The sequence below is a fragment of the Leptonychotes weddellii genome, chromosome 8 (genome assembly GCF_054177405.1).
Source record: "Leptonychotes weddellii isolate Sample4059 chromosome 8, ASM5417740v2, whole genome shotgun sequence".
Classification (NCBI taxonomy): domain Eukaryota; kingdom Metazoa; phylum Chordata; class Mammalia; order Carnivora; family Phocidae; genus Leptonychotes; species Leptonychotes weddellii.
In genome coordinates this window covers 123,917,759-123,932,064 of record NC_138376.1, presented here as the reverse complement: position 1 = coordinate 123,932,064, position 14,306 = coordinate 123,917,759, and the positions used below count along the sequence as shown (strand labels likewise).

Below are 14,306 nucleotides of genomic sequence, written 5' to 3'. Positions count from 1 at the left end.
AGGCATCTGTAGTTGAAATGTCAATTACCAGTAACCATGAGGGGACACCCCTGTATTTCTCACAGATGTTGATATCGCTCTGTCGTGACAATGAAGTTGAATATGCTCTGTGGTATGAAGACATAGAAAGGAAAGACTTCTCTATGTCTGCTAAGTGCTCATGGACGGGGTGTCCACAATCAAGGTCTACATATAGAAAGCGCTTTTCTTAAAAACCAAAGTTTCCTCCTCAGGAAATGGCCAGTTAGCACGAAACCCCACGCAGGTGCTCAGCAGCCATGTGGGCTGTGTGCGGGAGGCCCTGGGGACGAAATGCTGGGGCAGGTCCCCTTTCCTACTTTCACGGTCTTGCCTATAAATTGGCAACAGAGCTGAGAGAAGCCTGGGCTCGCTCTGCCATGCTGTGGGCACTGGCCATCCTGGCTGCCCACATCTACAGGCCCCTCCGATTGGGAGTGTAGGCACCCCTGGAGATGTCTCACTCGGCAGCTTCAGCAGCGTGGGGAGGCCATGGCGGGGGGGGGGGGCGGGCCACGGATCTGGGGGCAGCTGAGCCCAGCAGGACCGGGCAGCGAGGGTACAAAGCCAGGGAGTCAGCTGGTGGCGGTGGTGTCCTAAGTAGATGGAAGCAAGCTGGCTGTGCCGTCGCCCAGGAGCCTCAACACACCTGCCACCTGCTGACGCCCCTGCTAGTTAGTCCCCACAAGGCAAAGCCTGGCTGGCCTGCTTCTAGCATGTTCTTTATAAGGGTTAGTATCTTCCAGCACGTCCTCTATGTGGACCAACAATGTTCTTGTCTGCCTCTCCTTCACGTGTGGCCACATACGCTCTCACCTATTACAAACCTATTATAAACCAAACTCTGTAGGAGCAATTTGGGGGTTGGGGGGTGGGTGGTGGACCAGCCAAAGTGCTGCTGAGGGACAAACCCTGTTCAGTGTTCTCCCGGGCTGTGCTCTCCCGCATGACGTGTACCTACAAAGTTCCCCTCGGTACCAAATCCACATAAGATGTTCTTATCCCAACTTCCTGTTTTCAGAGCTAATTCTCTCCTTCCGTCAGGGCTATCCATGTAGGAAGTGCTGCCAGAAGATTCTAGAACACAGCCACCCAGGTCATTTCCCTTTTCTTGGATTAGGTAAGTACCATTTCCTCTTGACATCAGAATCACCTGGGGGCTGGTTAAAAACAAACCGATGGGCCCACCCCACAAGAATTTGTATTTCTAACAAACTGCGGGTGACACCGATGCTGTGGCCCAGGACCACCGCTCTAGACACACAGCAACAAATCAGAAATAACTTATTTCCGGAAAAATGGTACCCTCACATGTCTGCACTAGAGCAGGATGCGAGTGAGTTTTACCTCTCTTTCCCCTTAAATTTGGATTCTTCCATCTCTTCCTGGGTGAGAGCTGCTATCACAGTGCCCTGGGCCGTTCCCAGAGACACCTGCCACCAGCTGCACAAACTGCAGGTGACTTCAACACACACTTCCTTGTCTCAAAGCAAACCGGAAATTCATCACATAATTCTTACCACAAAAGTCTTCCCAATTCCTGAAACCACGTATCCTTGGGAACTGTTCAGCGGGTTAAGATCAAACACAAAGCCACTGTTTGGGTCCCTTATGGAACAGGCCTGCAGGAGCAACAGGGGAAAGAGACACAGGAACTCAATAAATACAGAGCACCTCCAAAGCCTGTGTGTATGGACCTCACAAGACATGCACTTCTCACTGACTTTAAACCCGTCAGAAAAGCAGCCCTATGCGTACTCACCCGCCCCTCCAGACACAACCCCTGCTGCCTGCCCCAGTGTGATACTGGGCTCAGAAATATTAACTTACCTGAAAGGTCTTAGGGCTTACAATATTTACCTGGGTAAGAAGACCAATGCTGACCCCCAAGGGAAAAGTTAGGGGGAAACCATAAGCAACCCATAAGTAATCAAAAACAAACAAACTTAGAAAGTTGGTTTAAGTCTTCTGTTTCCATCTCACCTATTCACTTAAAGGCAATGGTGATGGGAGGCATGACGAGGTGCTTCACTGTCTCTTCTCTTCCAGGAGACATTGTAAACCTCCCCCCACACCCCATGTCTGTTCTCTGCACAGTCCACCAGATGCAGGGAAACTGGCAGCAGCCCCAGCCCCGGAAAGTATGGCCAAGGACAGAATGCAGCACCCTACCATCCCCGCCCTCCCCAGGCTCCACGAACCCAGGACCCTGGCTGGGAACATTCATTTAGGTGAGCCTGGGCTCTGCTGTCAAAGCGGAGATTTTAAAGGGGGAGGGAGAGAGGTAAGTCCCACCATGAAGAAAACACCTAAGGCTGTGGAAACCACAAGTGTCCCTTCAGAGTCAGAGGATACATCACAAGGCAGCCTGCTGCTATGCTCTGCAGGAGAGGGCTCGCCCAAGGGCACAAACACATGCCAAGGCCAAAGAGCAGGATACACCAGGATGGCAACAGGCACTCAGAAGAAATGGCAGTAACAGGACTGGGATCGGAGTTTTAAAACCTTGAGCATCACACTGAAAGAGATGGGGCAGATCCTACAGATGACTATGTTTTAGGTGTTGGAGTGGTATGTTAACCACTCACTTCTCTGCGGTGGTGGAGAATCCCCTGAGCCCACTGGGATGCCACCGCAACACGGAAGGGACAGGGGAATGGAGAAAAAGGAAGGAATCTGCAATCAGCGGGAAGTAAAGCTGAGGGTCTGGTTCTCAGCCCAGCATATGGGAGCTGGGGCAAGGAGAGCAATGCAGGATGACTCCCAGAGGCCTGCTGTCAACATGCAGGACAAGGTGACGCCAATAACAGATTTGGAAGCATGAGGGAAGGGGTGAGTGCAGAGCTGGGACACCCAGGTGGGAAGGTCCAGAGCCAGCTCAGCGAGACGCCCCAAGACAGCACACGTACCTGGTCTGTGTCCGTCATTATTTGGATAGGACAGGCGGCCTCTGTATTCCACAGGAAACTGACCACACACTCCCAACTGAGGGAAAATATGGGGTGGGTATTCTGGAAGATTAAACCCAGGGTAACAGTCAGTATGACAAGATGGGGCTCAATCTCACCAAGACAATACTGGCCTCATATATAAAAATAACCAAACTCTACTGAACATTTAATTATGTGTCTGTGATCGGCTAGCTGCTAGATGTGCACTAGCTAATTACAATTTAATGTCTTCATTATTCCTACTTAAAAGATGGTACCTCTCAAGCTTGGATGTCACAAAATTCACCTGAGGTCACGTGGCAGTAAACGGCAGAATTGGGGTCCAAATCTGGGTTTGCATTTAAGTCCATGCTCTTGAGAAACGCTCTACGCTAAGGGTATGCAACGTAAGAACCCAAGCACAAAAGGCTACAGTGTGCGAGATTTCAGCTACATAAGCTCAAAACTGGGGAAAAGTGACCTATGGTGTCAGAGGCCAGCACAGGAGTAGAGAAGTGACTGGAAGGGGCACTGGACGCCTCCCGGGTTGCTCTCAGTGTGGCTGCTCTAGGTGGGGTCTGGCTGCACAGTTCTGCTCCACGTGTGAACACTCACCCAGCTGTTAGTGTAACTTACACTCCGCGCACTTTTCTGAGTGTGTTCCAGTAAAAAGTTCCCCAAACATGTGTGGGGCCACGTTCTGCAGGCAACTGCAGCTCACACGGAGAGCGCTTATCGCAGCACTAGGAGTTTTGTTAGCATTTCTCAACGGAGCCTCACCATGACCCCGGGAGCCAGGTTCTGTCATCACCCACTGTGTGTACACAGACGAGAACACAGGGGCACAGAGATCAGGACACCCGCCCAGGCCCACAGGAGAAGGAAATAGCGGCCATCTGACGGTGAGCCCACACCTCGCCCACGGAGCACTCTCTGGCCTGGAAGTCCCCCACCCTCTCAGCCTTGGCTTCCGTCACAGTAAAACACATCTGCCCCTTCTGCCTCACAATGTGGTTGTGAAAAGGAGCTGCTTTAGCCGTGAAAGTTCTGAAAGTTCTGTGGCTTGCAGAACCTTGCAGATGTGACCTCTGCTCATGGTCTCTGGCTGCACAGGGCATGGCCAGCCCTACATGGGCACTCAGAGATACGGTGACCATGGGAGGTCGCCCCGAAAACTACAACACACTGTCCACATAAGGTGTCACAGGAAAGCTGAAAAACTAAGGCTCCCAGAGAACCTCCTGGAACAGTCCAGTATCTCCATGGCAACAAGAGACCACATGGGAAGGGGAGGGCGGGCCAGGCTCTAAGGAGGGGACACGGACATGCCCAGGGGACAGCAAGGGCTGGCCTGGGCAGCCGGGAGTTCTTCCTGAGGCTGAGGAAGAAAGCAGCAAACCCAACCCCAGGCTAATCAAGAAGTGTGTTTACAGTTCGGCCATGGAACACCTTTCTTGCACAACACTGGCCCACGCTCATCCAGCTAATAACTTCATCCCCTTATCAGAGACCCCTTCTTGACCTCTAAAGAAATCACATCTTGGAAAAAAATCGTGTGTTTGCAAATGACACAGAGAACTCGGGATCTGGAGGGCACCTGGAATGTAGGTGACAAAGTCCACGGGACGGCTAGCACTGGATACACTGTGCTCTTCACTCAATGAAGCAGAGGAAGCTGTAACAGACCCTCAGCACGTGTACCTGACTCTTTCCAATAATTTATTTGGTAATAAACATGAATTCCATTATCTCCACTCTGCATTCATCTAAGAGTCTGGCAATTATTCAAAAAACACATGACCCATATAAATGTGAAACTCCAGGTAGAAAAACAATTGGGTTTGTGATAGCCAAGTTCTGGGCTTGAGTGCCAGGGATGGTATGTAACACCGTGAAGATATTTAATGCCACTGAATTATACACCTAAAAAAGGCTTAAATGGTACATTTTATTTTTTTTCCAAAGATTTTATTTGACAGAGAGACACAGCGAGAGCAGGAACACAAGCAGGGGGAGTGGGAGAGGGAGAAGCAGGCTTCCCGCTGAGCAGGGAGCCCGATGTGGGGCTCGATCCCAGGACCCTGGGATCACGACCTGAGCCGAAGGCAGACGCTTAACAACTGAGCCACCCAGGCGCCCCTAAATGGTACATTTTATGTTATTTGTATTTTTACCAACTTTTTTTTTTTTTAGGAAAGCAACTGGGACTGTACAATGACCCCCAGAGCATTTTTATTTGTGGAATTTTTTCTTCTGTTCCGCCCTGGCTGAGGAACTCAGGGCCAAAAACAATCTCTGTAACTTTCTCTATTTCCCGGCCTTCATTTTTTCTACTTGATTTGCCCACATATTACATATATAACCCTCACTGTTCATCTGTGGCCCCGAGTGGCACTGAGCCCTGGCTTCCTCATCCCTGAACGTTGGGGTTCAAGCCAAACTGTCCCTAAGACCTGTTCTGTTGTCAGGATCCTCGATCACCAGCTGACAAGAACTAAGGGACAGGATGGCGTCCACACAACCCAGAGTGAAAATGCCACCCCCAGACTCCATCTCCAGAAGAGACACATAGGCTAGTACTCAGTCACAAAAGACCCTGAAGGAACCAAGGTCACAGGCAACGCGCGCCTTACCAGGCTGCCCCTGGAACAGACGAGATGGATCCTCGTGGTGTAGGTGGTCAGCCTCCCATCGCTGGTGGTGCACGCGGAGCCATTCACGTACTCTATGAGGAGGCTGCCGCTGTCCTCCACCGTAGGGCCTGTCTTTGCGACCCCCAAGTTACTGATGGACACTACCTCAGAAAAGGAGCCCTGCAAACAAATATGTCTGTTAGGTTTTCCCTCTGAAGAGAAAACACGGCTTCTTCGTGACTGCCACATTTGATTCTTGTCATTCACAGCACTCCTGTTCTATAAAGTTGCCACAAACACTGACCCGTCACTCCCAGGGGAAACACGTGCCCTATACAGACACCATCCCACAGAGATGATGATCTTAAATCCTAAGAACAACTCCTGCGGGCAGGTTCTATTTTATTTTACGAAAGGGGAAAGGAGGTTCAGGCCGCCCCGCCAACAGGCATCCAAGGCAGGCCTCGAGCCCTGTCCTCCCAGCCCCGAACCAGGAGCCTCTGGCGCTCCCCCACCCGGCCCCTCGTGTCTCCCTCCCACAGTCATGGATAGGAGAACCTTCGAGAAGGCAGAGCTTCCCCTGGCTCCACCTCTGCTGGGAGTGCGCACTGTGGGGCCACTGCACACACATCCACAAAGGACTGAGGGCGCCACAGGTTTTGATTTGGGGCCACAAATCTGTGCCAGAACCCGTGGATAATGAGGACTGACTGACTGTACTCTGAAGTCATCGCTCCAACAAAGAGTGCACACAACATGTGTGCACATGCATACACAGCGGGGAACGTAATTCCTAACCACCAGAGTGCGCTCACCAGCCGCCTTAAAGCACCTCCAAGCTGCCCTGTACCAGGCGCCAGGAAAAGTACATTCCCGACATGCTATTTTTAAAGAAGCACACATACGTCTTTAAGATTCACTGTGTATGAGGAACACAGGGAACGTCCCAAAGTTCTGGCAGTCACTGCATTCGATCGGTGATGAGGTGCAGCCCGGCACCGCGAGTAAGTGCGAAAGCTTGGATCTACCTCAGCCACAGCAATGGTCCCAAGCCGCTCTCCCCCTCATGAGCCAGAAGCAAGAGCTTCCGGAGGAAAAACTATTCTTCACAGAGGTTTACGGACTGAAAGACACTTGTGAGCTCGGGCTAGACTAGCCACCAGGAGCTTCCTCTGCCCTGTGCCGAGATCGGAGGCCACCAGCACCATGGCATTTTGTGAAGTTCTAAACCTGAATGACGACTCAAGCGTGATCACATCTGTGGGGGGGCCCCTACTCTTGCTCAGGGGGCTTCGCCTCAGCAGCCAGGCCTACTCTAAAATAACTGCCTCCACCGAGTCACGTGCTCCAGACGGAGCGCGAGACTCACCTGATCATTGTTGTATTTCATCTGGCACACCGACGCGTATCGATCACAGCCTGGCACTGGGTTCAGAGGTCGACACACGTTTATGTAGTATTTCCTCCATGTGCTGTGCTTGCCCGCATTGTCCATGGCGTACCAGTTTCCTCCACGACCACCTTCAGATTTTGCTAGACTAAAATTTCAAAGCAAAATGCATGGTTTTGATGCTATCAGATTTCAGTCTGACAATTCACTTCTAAGTAGTTATGGACATACAGAATGAAACATGCCCTACCAATCGAACCATGGAACGTGGCTCACCATGACTCACAACACCCACGACTATCTCGACCTTCACTGAACTCGTCACACTCGGCAGACCCTGCACCGGCCCCCTCCCCCACACCTCTGTACTGATAATCCTGTTTTAAATGATGCAGCTGAAGACAGACTCCGCTATGGCAAAGAGCACTGGATGTCACAAAGGCTACCAGACCATTATTAGAATTCATTCTGCTTAAAACTCCCCATCTTGGTCCTGCACCCCCAAAACTTACTTGTGTCCCCATTATCCACTCAGTTATGTGCTCACCAGCAAAGCCTAAGCCAACTTAGCACTACACTAGACCCAGCCCGGGGCCAAGGCCAAGGGCAGGCTGACCCTGGCCTCACCTGGAGAGATCGTACTGCTCCAGCGTGGAGGGGTCGGTCACCACACACTCCAGGGGCTCCTCCGGGCAGGCGTAACTGGTGTACCACCGGAAGTTGTAGGTAGAGTTATCTTCCTCCTAATCACATGACAAGGAGAGAAACGGGAGGGATGGCAAAGAGAAAGGGGAATGTTAACACAAAGCCAGCATTTATGGGCATTTTCTGTAAATAAGAACTAGAGGAAAGAAAGTCTACTTTGCCCGTCTACATTTGTCTTATTAAAATGAAGATTTCCCAGTAATAAATTAATCTAGCCTCAGTTAAGTATCATTAGGATGATTTTTGATGCAAGTTTCGTACACAAAACCAACAGGGTGGTGGGTTACCAGCGAGGTGTATGGCCCACTGAATAACCAGCTCAGATGAATACTGCCTATGTACCCTGGCAAATCTAAGAAGATTAATTAAAATCATAGAAGAGGATGATTTGGCCAGGAAACCAGACTAATAATAGTTCTGCTTCCAAATAAAAGGGCCACGACAGGCTCCTGTGTTAAGTCTCAGGGAGACAGACAAGTTGATGGTTTCTCCCCAGGAAAAACCATAGCTCACACCTCACCTATGGTTAGAACCACATTTCATTCCAGAAAAGCCACAAGCCCTGTTCTACCCACTTTTTTCTTTCCCCCTGCCTTTATGAGACTGGCGTTCTCTCCCTCCCGGCTCTCATGATGGAAGCCCACACACATGCACACACCACACAGCTCCTACCTGATATTCAGGGAGACCGACTCCAGCCTCTCGGTCACAGAGGAAGGTGATCAGTGTAGCTCTCGGTGTATGCTTTCCATTATTATAGGGCATGCCATCTTTATAGTTCAACTGGATCATCCCATCATAATATGACAGTTTAGCGTTACTCAGTCCCAAGTTCCAAGCCTTATTACCACTAAAATGAGCAAACAAATGTCTCTCAGCAAGGCCAGCAAGGCCAGAAGCGCTGCCATGCTGGGACACCGGGGCAAGGCCGCTGCACGGTGGGGTGGGGGCGAGGTCCATGACCCAGGGCTGCAGATCACCAGGGTCTGCAGTGGGGCCAAAGGGCAGCCGCACCCCCACACCAGGACCCAAGGCCACGCTCGGTCTGGCTGGTTTAAGGTACAACCACCCTGCCTGAGCTATTACCACACTGAACAGAGAGACCTGTGTGCATCTAATAACTGAGACATGCAGGCTACACTGAAACTAGGTATTAGGTAAAGTCTAAGGCTGCGGCCTGCTCCTTTTCCAGGAAATTCAACTCCTAGCATCCTCTGGTTTTGAGGCCAGGGCTTCTTAGGGTTGCACGCTCCTTGAAAAGCAATGATGTCAGTAGAGAATACACGTACTCCTGAATAAAATATCTGCTATTACAAGATGCCTAAGGAAAGCCCATAACTAAAAAGTAAGTTACTTGCCTTTTTGCTACTTGACAGGCTCCGGAGTCCGGCTGACAAGAACTCACAGACACCGCACCACAAACATTTATGTAAAAGTCATACTTGTCTGTCTCAATTTTATATGCACCATTTTTCTTTGTGAGAGGTGACAAATCAAAAGAAAACCCTAAGAAAGAGTAAAAACGATGCCATATGTAAGGTCAGTCGGACCACAGGGGAGAAGGGTGGGTCCAAGCTCACAGCTTCAAAGACAGACTTCCCAGGAACTGGCCAATGGTAGGGAGCCGCAAGATGGCAGAAGAGATGCTTTCCCCTTCGGGCCACCAGAACTGCTCTTATGGACATCTCCCCTGGAGATGGATTCACCACTAGCATTCCTGTTTTACTGTGTTAACCTAAAAACCCTATGCAAAGCCCATAACTGCTGGATGAATAAACAACCAGTATGTTCAAAGCTAGATGACCACAATCCAATGACCTGTAAGGCGGGTTTCTAGGGCATTAACTTATGCAAAAAGCCTTTTCAAACACCATTGATTTCTTTGTGATCCTCACGTTCTGCATTCAGCTCACACCTAGCTCTACCATGCATCGAAGGGGTAGGCTTCTCATTATCTCAACCCCAAATGTCAGACGTCCAGAATTTAGGTTAAACAACATTAGTATAATTCTGAAGTGGGTTATCTCTAAAACGCTCAAAGAAAATATGCAAGGAAAAAAAAAAAAAAACCTAAGCCGTTCGGGGGGGCAGCCGACCACCAAGGTGCTGTGCGGGCACGCACCTGCCTGGGAGTCAAAGACCGTGCAGTTCTCGCCCTCCGTCTTCGACAGCACGCAGGCTGCGGCCGTATGCCACTCGAACTCATAGAAGCAGCCATTATCCTCAGAGGTTCTCAACACCGGAGCGCTTTCCAGATCACCTGCCAGCGAGGAAGACAAAGGTATCACTAATCGGTCCTCAACTAAAAATACTCCCACAAATACTGGGATTCCGCCGGCATGAGGTTCTTAGAGTAGTCAAACCTGCAGCGGCAAGAAAGAAGGGCGGGTGCCAGGGGCCGGGGTGGGGAGCTCGTGTCCAGTGAGGACAGAGTCTGTCTGGGAAGATGAGAACGTTCTGGAGGCAGATGGTGGTGATGGCTACACAACGCTGTGCATGTGCTTCATGCCACTGAACCGGGCACCTTAGGAAGGCCAAAATGTTGAATTTCGTGTTATGTGCATTTTACGACAGTTTCTTAAACATGGTAAATTCTGCATGTATTCCACCACAATTCGAAAAACACTCAAAAACAAAAAACAGTCCTAGCCCTTGACCTTATCCCACAGCTGGGCATTTATCCAAAGAAAATATTTCAACAGGAGGCGGACAAGGGATCTGCAACAGCACAATCACCAGCCCTGGAAACACGCTATTAATCCAACAATAGGGGAAACGTTTAAAAATAGTAAGACCAAGCCATTATCAACAAGGAAGTCCCTAAAAATTATTAATATAATTGCAGAACACAGAAGAGTATTCACAAAATGCCATGTTTTGAGGAACGTTGAAAAAAAATGTCTGAATATATACAGATTTTGACCCTGTAAAAACAATGTAAACCTATAAATAAAGATAAGTGAAGAAGAGCATTGTGTTTAAAGGGTGAGATCACGGACAATATTTTTCAAGCGCTTACGATTTTCCCCCTTTGGAGGAAGTTAAGCAGCCGACACGGCCGCTCGGTATCAGTCCTGAGGAAGAGGAAGCCACGCTGAGACCCATAACTCATTTGGAAAATTGCAACATGACGCTCTCGACACCATATGGTTTCTCCATTTCTGGACTGGTTTTGGGTGGGGGTTGGGGGCTCAAATCCCACAGACCACCACTGAAGGTTCTAGAACCGGAAATGTACACAACACGACCCCTTTCTACCTCCCCCTCTGAGCAGTGGCCTGTGAGAAACAGAGAAACGAAGGATGCAGGCTCACCCGGAGCAAAAGCCACCACAACATGTCACCTCTTCCCTTTTTCAAAAGTGCTCACCTGGCTTGCAGATGAGTGTTATGTTAGTTGTTATTTTCCTGTGGCCACAGTCACTACCATCTGAATACGAGAGCTGAAGGTTCCCTCTCTCTTTTGTGGGAGAAGAAATAAACTTGCCTAGACTTTTAAATCCACTCTTATCTGGAAAAAAGGGGAAAAAACAGAAGACATGATTAAAAATGATAATGACCCAGAGAAGAGTTACAAACATGTCAGCCAGGACCCAGCAGGGGTGCCATGGCCCCTTCCCCAACCTGCCCAGCCTGGCCCCGTGGTCGGTGGGTTTTTCTCAAGGGACAGGTTTGGCCGGGCCATGCAGCCACACTGAGGACGCCAAAGCCACCCCAAGGCTCAGGGAGACAGGGCAGTAATGATAAACAACGTCCTGCTCCGTGGGCACGAGAGGCAGACAGCAAGGTTGCATGTCACACCATCCCAGGGTGCCCCTATTTCCAGGGCCTCGGCTCCCCTGAGACACAAGGTCTTTTGAAAGCACAACCAAGAGGCTAGAGTTTGTCCCAGGACCAAAGCAGAAACAACTGAACCTGTCCAGCAAGCCAGGAAGGTGACTACTTCATTCTTGGGTCAGCTGACTTTACTATGAGGCCCTGAAACCGTCCCCAGTCCTGCTTACCCAGACGCACGGGCATGCCCGGACCTGCTTCGAAAGACACATCAGCAATTCGGAATATCGGGGTAATTCCTAAAACCCAACCTGGGTTCCTAACTCCTTATCTAATCGTAACAGATTCTGATTACTCTCCCTGCCTCTCATTTTCCAGGTGAGTCTGAAGTGGCAGACAACTAACGTGCGAAACGTCTGTATCAAACTACGCAGTCTCTGCAGGAAAACCACAGGACCGACAGAATTACAGCAAAAGGAACCCAAGGGGCACAAGGACTCTTCTAAGGAGCGTACAGCGAGGTGCCCCTTGTCTAAAGCCGTAACTTAACAATCACGGGCAGTAAAGCGTTAAAAACTCACAATCAGTTTTACACAAATACTGGCAATGTTATTCTTCAAGTTACAAAGGGGAAAGATAACCAAGTAATTCCCAGCCTGGCTCTTTCTGTTCCCAGTTACGGCATTAGCTGACCTCAGAAGCCTCTGGCCAACTTCAGGACAGCGGAGCGCCAGTTTCTAGAGCACACCAAGCAGTTACCTACGTGTGAGTCATGAACTTTTTTTCCTCCCCATCCTGTATATGCTGAACCCAGAGAGAGGAGACTGACAAACCACAGGAAGATTCTCTAATTCGCTCCAAACTGGATGCAGCGGAGTCCCACGCGCCTCTGGGGAAACCACTACCGGGATCCCGCTCTGGGCACAACTCACCAACAGAGCACACGGCCGCATCTTCAGGACAGCCTCTGGCCTGGCCTTCCTGAAGCACTTTGTGGCAGATATTAATGAAGAAGTGCTTCTTTTCTGTTTCCCTCTGACTGCCATCCACAGCTTCCCAATTCTGTTCCGGTTCTGTAATTTAAAAAAAAAAAACTTTTAGCCAAAGGCAGTGATTATTTCTCTGTGAGTCACACCATAAATGGTGATTAAGCCAAAGGAAAAGGCCCAAAGCTCATCAAGCATGTAGTCCCTAAACCTCAGGCACTCACGTTTCTGGACGCAGGCAGACCAAAGGCACAGAAATTCACCGAGACCCTCAGGCTCCTCACCTCACGTGATAGTAACAAAGCATGGCCCAATACCTCCTCAGAAGAGTAGGCTTACCAGGGGGTAGGGAGAGAGAATCGAACAGCGAAACTTTCCCAAGCACCGAAGTGTGAAATCAGAAATGGAAAAGCAAATCTGGCTGGCAGCCCGTGCCTTACAAGGGGCAGAGCACCACGCCATCAGTCCCGCGCCCTCCTCCAACCACCAGGAAGGTTAAAAGCACCTGCCCCCTCTTCCACACCAGCAGACCGAGTGCGGGCCATGCTTTGTTTCTGGAATCTAACAAGACACGTCGGTCCCTGAGCTCAAACAGCTTGTGAGCCAGTCATGTATGAACAGGACCAAAACACCACAGAAGGCCGAAGGAGCACACGTAAGCGCTAAGAGCAGGACCGGCACACATCGGAGGCGTCCCGTAACGAGTGGCCAAAGGGATGAATTAGAAATGCGTGTGAAGGGCGTACAGAGACTGAAGGCACTCCTTTTATGGACAGGACGCTGGGGTTCAGGCGGGACAGCCCACCGCTCGTCAGAGTAACAGTTACTCTGAAAAGCTATGTGCCAATGTCAACAACCGAGAAGAACCCATTGGAAGCCATGCAAAGACAAATAGGGACAAGGACAGGGGGAGTGGGGTGGGCTGACAAGCCGTAAGACAGGAGGACTGTTTAAGCTAGCAAGGAAGGAGTTCTAAGAGCATCCTGAACGGTCTGCGTGAATCCTGCAGAAATGCCCAGGTCCCTGGAGGGCCCGGGCGGTGGCATGCGTCCGCTGCGTGAGTGCGTGTGTCTCTGCATCCCTTAGGGCCCCATGTGTGTCCTGTACTCGGTGATGTTTAAACAACAGTGCTGGACAAAGGGACCTAACTGCACCACCCAGTTTACTGTGACAAAGCCGAGGCCCGCAGAAGACAGACAACTCACTCAGAACCACGCACAACACCGTGCTCTCTTTCCAGCGCACAAAGCCGATCTCTTCACGAACACATATGTACCGCACTGAACCATGGCACCATTCCCGCTGAGCGGGCGCTGCGCTACTAACACACAAAGAACATTTGCTTCCGAGGCAATTCACCAACACTGAACATTTACAGAGGTCTCGTGCCAAAAAGAAGCTCTCCGACGATCCTTACAAGTGAGGAATTCCTTTTTCTAATATTATGCTGTCCAAACCAGATGGGGACTCAGAACCCATGAGTAATCACTCCTACGCACGGGTAATTCTGTGACTCTAGGCAAGCATTCTCTCTACCTCAGATATTATCTCTACAGATGCAATTTGCTTCTACTTACACCTAATTCCAGGGCTGCTGAAACGGTGAAACTAAAAATGTCCCAACTCGATTCTGCTTCCCTCTTGGGAACCCTGATTCTTAGCACTCGGTCTCTCGGCCCCCTGTGAAGTTTGAAGGCCTGGGGCAAGGGTCATGCCCGCCAGGTTTGCTGCCATATCCCCAGGACCTGGTCTGCACCTGCCACGTAACCAGTGCTCAACAACACCTGCTGAGCAGATCTCCAGCTCGGCAGGTCTCTACTGTGATGGCAGGCCTCGGGGACAGACCACGTCACATAGATGTGGCAAGGGAC

At 50.3% G+C, this 14,306-nt stretch overlaps 1 protein-coding gene across 1 annotated transcript in view; it reads right to left on the bottom strand.

Annotated features, from left to right (window-relative positions):
- The window catches only part of IGF2R (insulin like growth factor 2 receptor), a 96,831-nt gene that overhangs the window by 33,362 nt on the left and 49,163 nt on the right, over positions 1–14,306 (bottom strand). The window contains exons 12-21 of the mRNA XM_081829265.1: positions 12,382–12,522; positions 11,046–11,186; positions 9,799–9,936; positions 9,035–9,182; positions 8,349–8,526; positions 7,599–7,714; positions 6,951–7,119; positions 5,582–5,761; positions 2,928–3,029; positions 1,539–1,640 (exon numbers count right to left, since the gene is read on the bottom strand). Of these exons, the coding sequence (XP_081685391.1) occupies positions 1,539–1,640; positions 2,928–3,029; positions 5,582–5,761; positions 6,951–7,119; positions 7,599–7,714; positions 8,349–8,526; positions 9,035–9,182; positions 9,799–9,936; positions 11,046–11,186; positions 12,382–12,522 (1,415 nt within the window). The remainder of the gene's footprint in view (positions 1–1,538; positions 1,641–2,927; positions 3,030–5,581; positions 5,762–6,950; positions 7,120–7,598; positions 7,715–8,348; positions 8,527–9,034; positions 9,183–9,798; positions 9,937–11,045; positions 11,187–12,381; positions 12,523–14,306) is intronic.